General features: G+C 46.0%; 1 protein-coding gene across 3 annotated transcripts; it reads left to right on the top strand.

The window, feature by feature from the left end:
- Window positions 1-1,000: 1,000 nt before the first annotated feature.
- On the top strand, window positions 1,001-10,374 carry thap3 (THAP domain containing, apoptosis associated protein 3). 3 transcript variants are annotated; one of them, XM_068017191.1, is made up of 4 exons: window positions 1,001-1,327; window positions 2,549-2,741; window positions 4,072-4,149; window positions 6,450-10,372. In XM_068017191.1, exons 1-4 carry the CDS (start codon window positions 1,254-1,256, stop codon window positions 6,768-6,770), a joined length of 666 nt encoding a protein of 221 aa, XP_067873292.1. In that variant the 5' UTR covers window positions 1,001-1,253; the 3' UTR covers window positions 6,771-10,372. The 3 variants fall into 3 exon arrangements, with proteins under 3 accessions (XP_067873292.1, XP_067873291.1, XP_067873293.1); XM_068017190.1 differs by having other exon boundaries at window positions 4,069-4,149; XM_068017192.1 differs by lacking the exon at window positions 4,072-4,149 and having other exon boundaries at window positions 6,450-10,374.
- Window positions 10,375-15,551: the final 5,177 nt, after the last annotated feature.

Below are 15,551 nucleotides of genomic sequence, written 5' to 3'. Positions count from 1 at the left end.
TTTGTCCATGTTTGAACCAAGGCTGTGATGAGGTCAGGAGCTGAATGGCCCTGGCGGAACCCAAACTGAGCGTCACTGAGCAGCTGAAAGAGCAAAGGGCGTAGGAGTCAAGTAGAACTAGTTCTGTAGGTGGTGTCAATTAGGGATATAAGGTTGAAGGAGGAAGGGTGGGTTAAATCCATGGAGATATTTAAAGATGAGGATAAAGATCTTGAAATTTAAACTATTGGCGCAGGGGGAGGCAGTGACAGACTGGGGTGATGGAAGTTCAGGTAAACAGATGGGCTCTGGCATTCTCAATGAGTTGCAGTTTGTGGAAGGTAGAAGTGGGACTAAGGAAGCAGTAGAAAAACCCAATATAAAAACAGAAAATGCTGGAAATACTTAGGTCAGGCAGCACCGGTAGAGAACAGAATGACGTTTTGTCAGAACTGAAAAAAGTTAGCAGTGGTTATGATCAGAGAGTGTGGAACTCAACGTTAAGTCTGGAAGGTTGTAAAGTGCTTAATCGAAAAATGAGGTGCTGTTCCTTGTGCTTCCGTTGAGCTTACCTGGAACAGTGTAGGGGGCCGAGAACACAAGGGTCAGAGTAGAAGTGAGACAGAGAATTAAAATGGCAAGTGACCAGAAGCGTGGTCACACCTTGCAGACTGAATAGAGGTGTTCGGAAAAGCATTCACCCAACCTGTGTTTGGTCTCCCCAATGTATTCCTCTAGACTGCACAGTAAGCAGCAAATAGTGTATACTATATTGATAGAGAAACCCAGCCATGGTGGTGAGAGGAATGGAAATGAAGGCTGGTGACAGAAATTAATAAACAGGGGGAAAAAACTTCCAAGAAAAAAATACTTTGCCCATCAAACTCTTTCCCAACACCACTCAATGAAACCAATCTCGCACCTGCTGCACTCCTTGTGACGTCATCACCCAGGCCGTGGCTCCGCCCTCCTCCCGCACGAAACGTCATGGAGCAGATTCCTTCCCCCTCCCCCCTCCGAAAAAATCCCAGCAGGGTTTGCGGTAAACGGCTCGCGCCTCCGAGATGTTTTTAATATATCATTAAATATTCCTTCGTAAATTAAGCGGGCGAGGGGCACGGGCCTGATTTGCTTTCCTGATCGATATTTTCGGGTAGATTGAGGTGTTGAAAGTGCCGCCGAGCACAGGCGCCATTTTGTTGTGAGGGGTCGCGGCGGGCCGGGTGTTGCCGCTAGGCCGCCATTATTGTGGGGGGCAAAAGTGGGGCTGGGTCATGCCCAAGTCGTGTGCTGCCTATAACTGTACCAACAGGTACAGCAGCAAGAACAAGGAGCTCACCTTCCACAGGTAAATCAGCCAGGGACCCAGATATCAACACACACACACAGTCAATAGTCATTTTATATCAATAATTAATGTGTTTCAATACAGTTATTGCTACCAACAGCACATCAGTGATAAGTAACTCACCTGTCACAGGTAAACCAGGCAGGGACCGAGAATCTTAATCAAAGTATATTTATATATTGAAGTCGTTTTACATAATTAATTAATGTGTGTAAAAGTGCTGTTATAACTACCAGCACGTCTGGAATATGTAGCTCATCGGTCCCAGGTAAATCATCCAGAGGTCCTGAATATTAATCAATAGTTGTATATATTCAGAGTGAACAGCTGTTTTATATAATTAATCATTTATTTAAATACTGCCTGAAAAGGGGTTTGGAAGCAGATTCAGTTGTAACTTTGAAAATGGAATTGGATATATATATATGCGGTGAGGACAAATTTGCAGGGCTATAGGGAAAGAACAGGGGAGTAGGACGAATTGGATAATTCTTTCAGAGTGCTGGCAGGGCCACGATGGGCTGTCTCCTGTGCTGTATGATTCTATGAATTGATGAGTAAAATTACTGTATAACTGCCAACACATCAGGGACAAATAGCTCACCTGTCACAGGTAACTGGTAGGGGCCAGCATCATTAGTAAAGGTACTGAAAGTGAACAGCCATTTAGGTAATCCATTAATAGATAAAAATACTGTGTAACACATCAGTGACAAGGAGCCCACCTTCCACAGGTCAGTCAGCCTGGATTGTAGAATATTAATTAATATATGTATTGACAGTTAACAGCCACTTATTTAATTAATTTGTAAAAGTAACATAACTACCAACATCAGGAACTAGGAGCTAACTCTCCACAGATGACTCGGCCATGGGTCCAGAATAATAATTGTAGACACTGAGAGTTGGTGGCGAGTTGCATAAATAATTATTATGAGAAAGACTTCCCAGGAAATTGTAAAAAATTATATTTAATGCAGTAACTGTATAACGTTAACAGCTGTGAGACTAAGCAACAACAAGTTGCAACTTTAACATGGCAAAATGTCCCAAGGTGCTTCACAGGAGTGTGATGGTATTAGGGACATGGATAAGTGTGGATTGATGGTTGGTAAGGGACGGGGATAACTTGGGGTCCAGTTCATGGTGGGAGGAGGGTGAAACTTGCTATTTAATGGGTGGTCTGTTTCTTTTCTTTGATGCTCTTTCCCCGTTGCTCAGATTTCCCTTCAGCAAGCCAGACCTACTAATACAGTGGATGAACAATGTCGGAAGAGCAGAGTTCAAACCCAACCAACACACTGTCATTTGTTCGGAGCATTTCAAAACAGACTGTTTCAACACTTGGGGGAACCGAAAAAATCTGAAGCATAATGCTGTACCCACAATCTTCCGCTACTCAGGTACTATGAAGGTACAGTATGAATGTAATTCTGGCGCCTCAAGCAGTACCGATTTTAATCACTCCACCATTGGCAACCGTGCCTTCAGCTGCCCAGACCCTAAGTTGTGGAATTCACTTTCTAAACTTGTCTGCCTCTCCACCTCTCTCTCCTTTAATGTGCTCCTTAAAAATGCCTCGTCATCTGTTCTGATAACTCATTATGTGACTTGGTGACAGATTTTTAAAATTATTTGTTCGGGGGATGTGGGTGTCGTCCATTTATTGCCCATCCTTAATTGCCCTTGAGAAGGTGCTGTTGAGCTCCCTTCTTGAACTGATGCTGTCCTTGGGGTGTAGGTACACTCAGTGCTGTTAGGAAGAGTGTTCCAGGATTTTGACCCAGCGACAGTGAAGGAACTAAGATACAATTCCAAGTCAGGATGGTGTGTGGCTTGGAGGGGAACTTGCAGGTGGTGGTGTTCCCATGCATGCTGTCGAAGGAGCCTTGGTGAGTTACTGCAGTGTGTTTTTTTATAGATGGTACACACTGCTGCCACTGTGTGCCGGTGCTGGAGGGAATGAATATGAAGGTGGGGTTGAGCTTCTTGTGTTGTTGGAGCTGCACCCATCTGGGTAAGTGATTGAAATGCTCCTGTGAAGTGCCTTGGGATGTTTTAGACAATCACAGACTTTGTATGAATTCAAGTTGTTGAAGTAACAAAGTGTGGAGGGACTGGGTGACGCAGGGGAGTAGACACTAGCCTTTCACCTTGGGACCTGGGTTATAATCTAGACTGTTGGAGTGAGAGCTTCTGCTGGCTGCAAGGGACCTGATGGAAATGAGGTTGTGCGACTCAACCCAGTTCTCAGGAAGCCCATTGCAAGTCTGTTGGACGGCTGGTTTGCAGAGTGGGTGCAGTTCTGAGGTTGGGAACCAAACAGAGGGGAGCTTCACTGAACATTGGCTGTGTGGCATGCACTGCTTGATCCTATTGCTGACAACTGGAAATGAGAAGTTTTGCTATTTGAATATCAGTGTGCCATGTAATGGTTGCATCTTTCTGGGCTCCCACTCCTGATCGCTCTTCAGTGAGCTTTGTAAATGTATTGCATGAGGACAGATTCTGGCTTAACTGGGCTATGATGCTGCCACAGTTGAATAGTATGCCTAAACCCACTTTTGAGACTCTCCAGTGAAGAATGGGTGCTTTTGCAAGGTGTTCGAAGATTGACAGCCCCTGTGGAATTGGTACCTGAGTCAATCATATCTTTATTCACAATCTCATAAAAGTATTTTGTCTCTTTCTCCCTTGTTGTAAAGCTATGGTCCAATGTTTGATCCTGTTTGTTATCCCAGCAGAGACATCGGGCAAGGAAAAAATTGAAAATGACCACAGATGTGACAAAGCCTGAAGTAACTGAGGAAAAGGTTGAGACAGTAGGTATTTGGCTGAGTTGGAGCATTTCAAACCAGAGTGTTTCAACACTTGGGGGAATCAAATACTCGCCCAGTGAGGAAACTTAATACTCTGATTTGGCTCGAGGTGGCACACTCTCACACCTCTGAGCCAGAAGGTTTAAGTCCCACTCCAAAGACTTTATAATCCAGGCTGGCACTCCAATACAGTACTGGGGGAACGCTGTACTGTCTGAGGAGCTGACTCTCTGATGAGGTGCATTTTCAGGTGGATATATTTTGAACAAGAGCCAGGAATTTTCACTGCTATCCTGGCCAATAGAAACATAGAAAATAGGAGCAGGAGTAGGCCATTCGGCCCTTTGAGCCTGCTCTGCCATTCATTATGATCATGGCTGATCATCCAACTCCGTAACCTGTTCCCGCTTTTGTCCCATACCCTTTAGACCCCAGAGCTATATCTAACTCCTTGAAAACATACAATGTTTTGGCCTCAACTGCTTCCTGTGGTAGTGAATTCCACAGGGTCACCACTTTCTGTGGGTGAAGAAATTTCTCCTCATCTGCCATCATCACTAAAAACAAATAATCTAGTTATTATCTCAGTGCTGTTTGTGGGCCCTTGTTGTGCACAAATTGGCTGCTGTGTTTCCTGCATAACAGCAGTAACTACACTTCTAAAGTATACCGTTGGCTGTAAAGTGCTTTGGGACATCGTGATGTGAAAGGCGCTATCAAAATTCAGGCCTTCCTTTTCTTGTTTTAACTCATGGGTGCCACATCTTGGAAGGCCTAGGTTCCTGCTCGGGGTTCTCCATGTGGTGAGCTGGTTATCCCAGCTGTGCCACTTTAGGGAGATTCCAAGCAAAGGCCACATGGGGGAGGGAGGGAGAATCTGAGGGTTGCTATCATTCCTCCTCGTGGCAGACACCGCTGCAATCACAAGCCCAGGCAGTTTCATTCTATTTACACTTCGAATTTTCTCTCGTTAGTTTGACTGTTTGAATATTGTGGGCTGTTTTTAAACCGTCGCCTCAGTGGTTGTTAAACCGTGTTCTACCTGCCACTACTTGAAGCGGGCATGTTTGTACGAACGCAATTGTCCCATGATACCTGGTGGCTGGTATAATTGGGTCACGTTATAACAGTGCTGTAGTGTACAACAAGAAAGTTTGTTTTTTGTAGTGTCCTTTTCCTGCAGTTACATAGAATTTACTGCACAGACATGATGGGCTGAATGGCCTCCTTCTGTGCTGTAACTTTTCTGTAGCTCTATGGCAACAGGCCATTCAGCCCAACTGGTACATGTGGAGCATAAATACTAACAAGAGTCTCCTCCAACCCCTCTTCATCTCACTCAATCAGCATGTTCTTCTAATATTTTCTCCTTATCTAGCTTCCCTTTAAATGCATTTATGCGATTCATGTCATTGTAACATGTCCTAAAATATCCTCAGCAATCCACTGAGTGAGCTTTCTGAATTAAAGTGGGCATTGTGTCAAATGTGAGGTTGTTCTTTGAATTCCTTCCACTTGAGAGATAATTTTAAGGTTATCAAACTAATTTCACTTTCAACAGCTAGAGAGAGACCTTCCATTCCATGTCAGTGGGCTGGATTTAAATGTAGGTCCCAAGGCTGGAAAAAGCACTGTTGTTTCTAACTCCACTCTGACCTGCAGCTTTCTTTAAACTGCAGTCAGTGCTTAGTATAAACTGTAACACCCACCCTGCTTAGAGGGGATTAGAAGGCCTTAGGTACTCAAAAGATAATTGAACATTAACGAGGAATTGGAAACTAAAAGCACAATACTGTGAATGGTGGAAATCCTCAGCAGGTCTGGTAGCATTTGTGGAGAGAGAAACAGTGACTGCTGCAGATCTGTAACCTTTCAGCACAAGGTGTTATTTGCATATTTACTAACCTGTGTTTGTTCTTGCATTTAAGTGCGCCTTGAGGTTCAAACTAGTGAGTGAGCACAACTGTTTCTCCCCGAAATAAACGGAGCATTTAAACGCTACAAGTGGCAACTTTGAAAGTGACTGCCAGTTTTAAACATGGGTCCTGTTTAAAGTGATGGAGACTGTTTATGCAAATTAACAGGGACACTGATGTAAACTTTATTTGTGACCCTCAAGTTCCATGATCCCTAAGGAGCCCAGGAGAGCAAAGGCTTGGGTGCTCCTGGATTAATGACACAATGTTGATACCACCTGAACCATGAAGGGGAGAGCACGTGGTCGCACATGTCTGCCCCTGTGATACGCGTTTATTACGTTAACTCAATCTCTTTTGAGTCACTGCGTATTTCTGTTCCCTTAGGTGTTTGTGGCCACGCCAAGTGGAGGAGAGGAGCACCCACTGCAGGCGATTCCAGAGAAGGCTTCTGCCTCCGAGGGCAGTGCTGACCATACCTACGCTGCCACCAACCTGGGCATGATGAAGAAGCGGCTGTTTTCTGCTCTGGAGAAGAACGAGAAGCTACGGAAGCAGCTGAAGGTGAAGCAGGAGGAGATGAGGAGGATGGTGAAGAAATGGCAAGCAGTCAAGGACGAGCTGGAGGACCTGAGAGCCAAGAGTCTGTCGGCAGCCAGTAAACTGAACCTTGCAGAAATAACCCAACTACAGCACTGTATAAACTAAATAACTGATGGTTTGAAGAGCAAAGAGTTGGTGAGTGAGGGGAAGGCTCTGACAGTCTGCAAGGTGGAACTGGCCATGTTAACTTGCTGGTGCAAACAAACTGCAGCAAATGAAGTTTGAACAGTTTAAAGGGGGAAGTACAGATTGGACACTGTTAATCTGGAAGTGATGGCAGGGATACGAATTGAGCTGGTCACAATACAACTCACACCTCCTCTCCATGGTTGTAACCTGCCTTGCTGTCCTTCTGGTCCCAGGACACCTCTCAGCAACCGAGGTGAAGAAATTTGAGCAGTGGACTGTCCCAGGCTGTCATAAGTTAGAAAGAGTCCCATGCTGGTGGACAGCTTGGGATCACAAGTCTCTGAACTGCGTGTGAATAAGAAGGCTTGACATTCAGACTGTGCCATGCTTGCATGCCAGAATCGCATTTACTTTCATATGTGCGAGATGCCTTGATGCCCAAACTGAATTCCTTTGCTTTTCTTTTGTATTAACTCCCAGTCTAAGACCTGCTAGAAGCTCCTGTGCTGTTAATGTATTGGAGCAAATCCCTCAAGTACTGACTGCTAGCAGTAAGGAAATCTGTACATTGTACATCAGTTCAAGTTACAGATCCCAGGCACTTTAGTTGCACCTGTTTTTTAAATTGCTATACTGTACTGTTGCTGGTATCAGTCATGTTGGAATATGATTCAGATGCTGTATGGTGCCATTCGGATCGACCTTTATGCTGAATAACATCTCTCTATATCATCCTTACAAATTCTGCTGATAGGCCAGCAGGGTAGACCCTGGTCTGCTACTTCTGGGACTTGAATTCACATCTAGCCCAGACTACTGGGATGAAAGGACCCTCCAGCCAACTGACCTTGGGCAGGGGTCAACAGCATGAAACTGCCCCTAACTCAGCATGAGTTGGCACTGAGCTGATACATTTACTGAGAGAGGCCACAAGGGTGGCTCTAGTGTGAAACTTATTACACCAGTGCAGTTGGGGCTTCATTTGGGGCTTCTCTCTCCACAGATGCTGCCAGACCTGCTGAGTATTTCCAGCATTTCTTGTTTTTATTTCAGTTGGGGCCAGCACTGGGAGCTTTACTCTGCATTTAAGCTGCTCTGTTACCTACCCTGAGAGTATTTCATATCGACACTGTGTGCACAAAATGAGAAACTTTCATTTCCTGACACTGAATTTGTGCTTAAGGCGAGGGACAAAGGTACATCCAAAAATGGTAATTAACAAAGAAAACAGTAAAAATGAACTGAACAGTATAAGCAACTGCATCAGTAAATAAATGCTGTGTATGTTGTAATCCTGTGCTGGACAGCCCAACAGGTCACAGGTTTGATTTTCTAGGCTGAGTTATTTGATTTCACATTGCAGTGGCAATGGGGTCTACCATTAGCCTCAGCACCCCAGTGGGGGAGGGGCGGGGAGTGGAATTCCAACTCCGATTGCTACCCACTGACTGCTACTGGACAGTGGGTGGCCATCAGGATCAGGCTAATTGAAGATTGTGTTGGTATTCACTGTCTAGGCTGCCGGGGCAATGTACCAGAGGGATCACTCCCAGCTTGAGCTGACACCTTCAGGAGATAAATGGAAAAGAAAATAAAACTGTACAAATACCATGAGGATTTTGATGCAGTCATTGTTAATTTCCTGGCATAGCTGAATCACTTGGTTATAGTTTCAGGCTGAAGTTATAGATCTCTTCTCTTACCTCACCCCACCCACTGTAATGTGGGTTAGAGGGAAGAGATGTGGACAGATTTCTGGAGGTTTCATCACATGACCTTTTGGGCGGCACAGTGGTTAGCTCCGGGTTCAATTCTGGGTACTGTCTGTGCGGAGTTTGGAAGTTCTCCCTGTGACCGTGTGGGTTTCCGCCAGTTGCTCCGGTTTCCTCCCACAGCCAAAGACTTGCAGGTTGATAGGTAAATTGACCATTGTAAATTGCCCCTAGTGTAGGTAGGTGGTAGGAGAATGATGGGGATGTGGTAGGGAATATGGGATTAATGTAGGATTAGTGGTTGTTAGTCAGCACAGACTCAGTGGGCCGAAGGGCCTGTTTCAGTGCTGTATCTATGACTCTATGACAATGACCTCCTACCTCCATCAGTTCCACCACCCCCCCCCCCCACCTCCATCAAACTCCTGCCATTGATTGCCTGACAGGTCCATCCTTGTGGCACCCTGGAAACCAGAAGCAGCTGTAATGAGAGATGGTCGGGTGAGTGGATGAGATCGTGGGCAGGGTTGTGAAGTATTTTTTCAGTTCCCTCTTGAAAATTACTATTGAATCTGCTTCCACCGCCCAATCAGGCAGTGCATTCCAGATCATAACATAAAAATGTCCTCATCTTCCCTCTGCCCATTGCAAACAGTTTCTCCTTATTTACTTGATCAAAATGCCTCATAATTTTGAGCACCTCCATTAAAGATCCCCTCAACCTTCTCTACTCTGAGGAGAACAATTCCAGCTTCTCTGGTCTCTCCACATAACTGAAGTTCCCTCATCCCTCGTAAATCTCCTACATCCTCTCCAAATGTGCAGCCCATTGTGGTAGACGAGGCCAGTACCAATGTAATACCTGAAATATAAACAAGAAATGCTGGAATCACTCAGCAGGTCTGGCAGCATCTGTGGCAAGAGAAGCAGAGTTAACGTTTCGGGTCAGTGACCCTTCATCGGAACTGACACATATTAGAAAAGTCACAGGTTATAAGCAAGTGAGGTGGGGGTGGGGCAAGAGATAACAAAGGAGGTCTAGATTGGACCAGGCCGCATAGCTGACCAAAAGGTCACGGAGCAAAGGCAAACAATATGTTAATGGTGTGTTGAAAGACAAAGCATTAGTACAGATAAGGTGTAAATACACTGAATATTGAACAGCAGCAAGTGCAAACCTGAAAAAAAACAGTGGGTAAGCAAACTGAACAAACTAAGATGAAATGAAATAACTGCAAAAAAAAGATTGTAAAAAATGTAAAAAAAGAATGTTTTAAAAAAAAAGCAAGAAAAAGTAACTAAAAATCAAAGTAAAATGGGGGGCTGTCATGCTCTGAAATTATTGAACTCAATGTTCAGTCCAGCAGGCTGTAGTGTGCCTAATCGGTAGATGAGATGCTGTTCCTCGAGCTTGCGTTGATGTTCACTGGAACACTGCAGCAATCCCAGGACAGAGATGTGAACATGAGAGCAGGGGGGAGTGTTGAAATGGCAAGCAACCGGAAGCTCAGGGTCCTGCTTGCGGACTGAGCGGAGATGTTCCGCAAAGCGGTCACCCAGTCTGGACTTGGCCTCCCCAATGTAGAGGAGACCACACTGTGAGCAGCGAATACAGTATACTACATTGAAAGAAGTACAAGTAAATCGCTGCTTCACCTGAAAGGAGTGTTTGGGGCCTGGGATAGTGAGGAGAGAGGAGGTAAATGGGCAGGTATTACACCTCTTGCGATTGCAGGGGAAGGTGCCCTGGGACGGGGACGAAGTAGTGGGGGTAACAGAGGAGTGGACCAGGGTGTCGCAGAGGGAACGATCCCTTCGGAATGCTGACAGGGGAAGGGAGGGGAAGATGCGACTGGTAGTGGCATCACGCTGGAGGTGGCGGAAATGGCGGAGGATGATCCTTTGGGTATGGAGGCTGGTGGGGTGAAAAGTGTTGACAAGGGGAACCCTGTCACGGTTCTGGGAGGGAGGGGAAAGGGGTGAGGGTAGAGGTGCGGACACGGTTGAGGGCCCTGTCAACCACAGTGGGGAGAAATCCTCGGTTGAGGAAAAAGGAGGTCATATCAAGCACCGTCATGGAAGGTAGCATCATCAGAGCAGATGCGTCGGAGACGGAGAAACTGGGAGAATGGAATGGAGTCCTTAAAGGAGGTAGGGTGTGAGGAAGTGTAGTCGAGGTAGCTGTGGGAGTCGGTGGGCTTATAATGGATATTAGTAGACAACCTATCCCCAGAGATGGAGACAGAGAAGTCAGGGAAGGGAAGTGTCAGAGATGGACCATGTAAAGGTGAGAGAAGGGTGGAAATTGGAAGCAAAGTTGGTAAAGTTTTCCAGTTCGGGGCGGGAGCAGGAAATGGCACCGATACAGTCATCAATGTACCGGAAAAAGAGTTGGGGGAGGGGGCCTGAGTAGGACTGGAACAAAGAATGTTCGACATATCCCACAAAAAGACAGGCATAACTAGGACCCATGCGGGTACCCATAGCGACACCTTTTACTTGAAGGAAGTGCATGGAGTTGAAGGGGAAGTTGTTCAATGTGAGAACAAGTTCAGCCAGGCGGAGGAGGGTGGTGGTGGATGGGGACTGGTTGGGCCTCTGTTCCAGGAAGAAGCAGAGAGCCCTCAAACCATCCTGGTGGGGGATGGAGGTGTAGAGCGATTGGATGTCCATAGTGAAGAGGAGGCGGTTGGGACCAGGAAACTGGAAATTGTCAAAATGACGTAGGGAGTCAGAAGAATCACGGATGTAGGTGGGAAGAGACTGGACCAGCGGAGAAAAGATAGAGTCTAGATAGGAAGAAATAAGTTCAGTGGGGCAGGAGCAGGCTGACACAATGGGTCTGCCGGGACAGTCCCGTTTGTGGATTTTGGGAAGGAGGTAGAAGCGGCTCTCCGGGGTTGTGGGACTATGAGGTTGGAAGCTGTAGAGGGAAGATCTCCAGAGGAGATGAGGTCAGTGACAGTCCTTTGGACGGTGGCTTGATGTTCGGTGGTGGGGTCATGGTCCAGAGGGAGGTAGGAAGAAGTGTCCGTGAGTTGGCATTGAGCTTCTGCAAGGTAGAGGTCGGTACGCCATACGACAACAGCACCACCCTTGTCTACAGGTTTGATGACCATGTCGGGGTTAGACCTGAGAGAACGGAGTGCCTCAAGTTCAGAGGGGGACAGGTTAGAGTGTGAGGGGGGCAGAGAAATTGAGACGACCAATGTCTCGCCGACAGTTTTCAATGAAGAGATCAAGAGCAGGTAAGAGGCCAGGGGGAGGGGTCCAGGTAGAGGGAGAATGCTGGAGGCGGGTGAATGGATCTACTGGTCGGGGGGAGGACTCCTGGTCAAAGAAGTGAGCCCGGAGGCGACGGAAGAAGAGCTCAACGTCATGCCAAGCGCGAAATTCAATGAGGTGGGGGCGTAAGGGGATAAAACTGAGACCTTTGCTGAGTACAGAACGCTCAGCATCAGAGAGGGTGAGGTCAGAGGGTATAGTGAATACACGGCAAGGGGTCAGATCAGAAGGGGTGGGGTCAGAGGGAAGTGAAGCGGAGGGAGGATCTGGAGGGGCATTAGTCCCCATCAGCTGCTGGAGCTTGCGTTCATTAACACCTGAAAGGAAGAAAAAAAGTTTTTTGTTAATGCGTCGGATAAGACACGCCATTAACATATTGTTTGCCTTTGCTCCGTGACCTTTTGGTCAACTATGTGGCCTGGTCCAATCTAGACCTCCTTTGTTATCTCTTGCCCCACCCCCACCTCACTTGCTTATAATCTGTGACTTTTCTAATATTTGTCAGTTCCGAAGAAGGGTCACTGACCCAAAACATTAACTCTGCTTCTCTTTCCACAGATGCTGCCAGACCTGCTGAGTGGTTCCAGCATTTCTTGTTTTTATTTCAGATTTCCAGCATCCGCAGTATTTTGCTTTTATTATGCCAATGTAATACCTGACCTGTTTATAACTCATTAATCTTTAAAGTGGCACCAGTTAGGTTTGCAGAAGAAAAACTGCTCCTGATGAGGGAAAGAAAAAAGGAACCAGGAGTCCTGCTTCCTCGTCTCTGGGCAATGACCCCTTCTGGAAAACCCTTATGGTTAGAAATCAGGTAAGAGCAGCATTGGGATGAGCTATGATTCGCTCCATGGAAGGTGCAGACAGAATCGATAACTAGGAAAGGAATCAAAGCCCATTCCTGCCAACATCCACCTTCCACCTGTTGGAGCTGTGGGGAAGTGGGACTAATTGGATAACTCTTTCAAAGAGCTGCCACAGACATGTTGGGCCTAATGCTCTGTGCTATATGATTTGGATTTATTTACTGACTAAATCGTCATCACTGCAGTCAGCCTGTCTCCAGTATAAGTGGGATATTCAAATCCGAATGAAGATATATGACTAGTCGTGTTTTACTGTTGATGAAATTGCCCGGCATAAATATGGATCAGTGAATTAACATTTGGGGAATCAACTCAGTTTTGGCAATTTTCCACTGGCAGGGTGCTGCTATCTTGCTGCAGATGTCAAACTGTACACCAGATGGCGCTGGATCACTATTTTCTATCACGTATTGTGAGGCCATAGGGTATCATTAGGACTGATTATCTCATATTGGCTTAAATAAAAGTAACTTCATTAAATGTGTGTCACTCAACTAGATACTGTTCCATACTTATGCTGAGGTTCAAATATGAAATGAAAGCAGGAACTGCCCAGCAGGTCTGTCAGCATCTGAAAGCGAGAATAGATTAGCTAATGCCTGTGTTAGTGACGTGGAAAGGAGCAGGAGGTTTTGCACAAATGAGTAAGAGAAAAGTGTTATTTATATAGCATGTTTCACATCTTCCAGACTCCCTGAAACAATTCACAGCCAATTAATTTTGAAGTGTAGTCACTCCTAGAATATAGACAACATCGCAGCCAAATTGCACACAGCAAGATCCCACAATTTAGCACAGAGTTAATCTGTTTTTAATGAAGTTTTTATTTCATGGGATGTGAGTGTCACTGGCAAGGCCAGCATTTGTTGCCCATCTCTAATTGCCCTTGAGAAGGTGGTGGTGAGCTGCCTTTTTCAACCGCTGCACTCCATGTTGCGAAAGTTCACCCACAGTGCTGTTAAGAGTTCAAGTTTTTTGATAGTGACAGTGAAGGAACAGTGATATAGGTCCAGATCAGAATGATGTGTGACTTGGAGGGGAACTTGTAGATGGTGGTGTTCCCATGCGTCTGCTACCTTTTAGGTGGTAGAGGTCATGGGTTTTGAAGGTGCTGTTGAAGAAACCTTAGTGAGTTGCTACAGTGCATGTTTATGGTGGTGGATGGGGTCCCAGTCAAGCAGACTGCTTTATCCTGGTTGGTGTTGAACTTTTTGAGTGTAGTTAGAGCTGTATCCACCCAGACAAGTGGAGAGTTTTTGTTCTCACTCCTGACTTGTGCCTTGTAGATGGTGGACAAGCACTGGGGAGTCAGGAGGTGAGTTACTTGCTGCAGAATTCCCAGCCTCTGACCTGTTCTTGTAGCCACAGTATTTATATGGCTAGTCCAGTTCAGTTTCTGGTCAATGATAACTCCCAGGGCGTTGTTGATGGGGGAATTCAGTGATGGTAATGCTGTTGAATGTCAAGGGGAGATGGTTAGATTCTCTCTTGTTCGAGATGGTCATTGCCCGCCACTTATGTGGCGCGAATGTTACTTGCCCCTTATCAGACCAAGCCCGAATGTTGTCCAGGTCTTATTGCATTTGGACCCACAACTGCTTCAGTATCTGAGGAGTCGCAAATGTCGCTGAACAGCAATCATCAGAGAATATCCCCACTTTTGACCTTATGATGGAGGGAAGATCATTGATGAAGCAGCTGAAGATGGTTGCACCTAGGACACTACCCTGAAGAACTCCTGCAGCAATGTCCTAGGGATGAGATGTTTGGACTCCAACAACCACAACCATCTTCCTTTGTACTAGGTACAACTGCAACCAGTGGAGAGTTTTCCCCCTGATTCCCATTGACTTCAAGTTTGCTAGGGCTCCCTGATGCCATGCTCGGTAATGTGCTGCCTTGTTGTCAATGGCAGTCACTCTCACCTCACCTCTGGAATTTGTCCCTGTTTGGCCTAAGGCTGTATAGAGGTCTAGAGCCGAGTGACCCTGGCGGAACCCAAACTGAGTTTCAGTGAGCAGGTTGTTGCTGAGCAAGTGCTGCCTGATAGCACTGTCAACAACACCTTCCATCACTTTGCTGATGATTGAGAGTAGACTGATGGGGTGGTAATTGGCTGGATTGGATTGATTCTGCTTTCTGTGGACAGGACATACCTGGGCAAGCAAAGCATTTACAGAAAAGAGCCAGGAAAGCCTCACCCACTAATTCAAAATGTTTTCTGGCTGGATTCAAAATCATTTAGAGAAACAAATAACAATGGATCTTGCTGTGTACAAATTGACTGCCATGTTTGCCTACATAACAACAGTGACTACTTTCAAATAATTCATTGGATGTGAAGCACTTTGGAATGTCCTGTGAATAAGATGCAATAAAAATGTTAGTTATTTATTCTGATAGGACATCAACGCTTCAAACATTATCATCCACCTCCAGCTGGGCACGTTCTGCTGGGAAGCACAGTAAAGCCTTTACAATGGCAACAGTCAGCTCTCTCAATGAGGTGCAGAGAAACACTGTGATACTGACAAGCAGCACAACCTTATGATGCACAAGTCTGTTGGTTGTTCTTCTCATCTCTCAAAGGTACTGAATGGTTAGAGAAAGAAGCCTCGAGAAGGACCCTTGCTGCACCTGAACCATCCATTCTGCTCTGACATCTTGTTCACTCAAGCAACAGCTCAGATACACCTAATCAGGGAAGCAGTATTGCTGACACTGTGCAGATATTACTGGGTGGATTGCAGGGTAGGGCTGGGGATGGTTAGGAGATGGATGCAGTTTGAGGAGATATGTCTCCCCAGAGGTGACATTTGCAAGAGGCCTCGGCTGAGGATTCCAAGTCCGTGATCTCGGGGACACTAGGCTGTTAGAGACGAATGATCCAGGAG

This window comes from Heterodontus francisci, chromosome 37 (genome assembly GCF_036365525.1).
Source record: "Heterodontus francisci isolate sHetFra1 chromosome 37, sHetFra1.hap1, whole genome shotgun sequence".
NCBI lineage: Eukaryota > Metazoa > Chordata > Chondrichthyes > Heterodontiformes > Heterodontidae > Heterodontus > Heterodontus francisci.
This window is presented reverse-complemented; position numbering and strand designations above follow the sequence as displayed.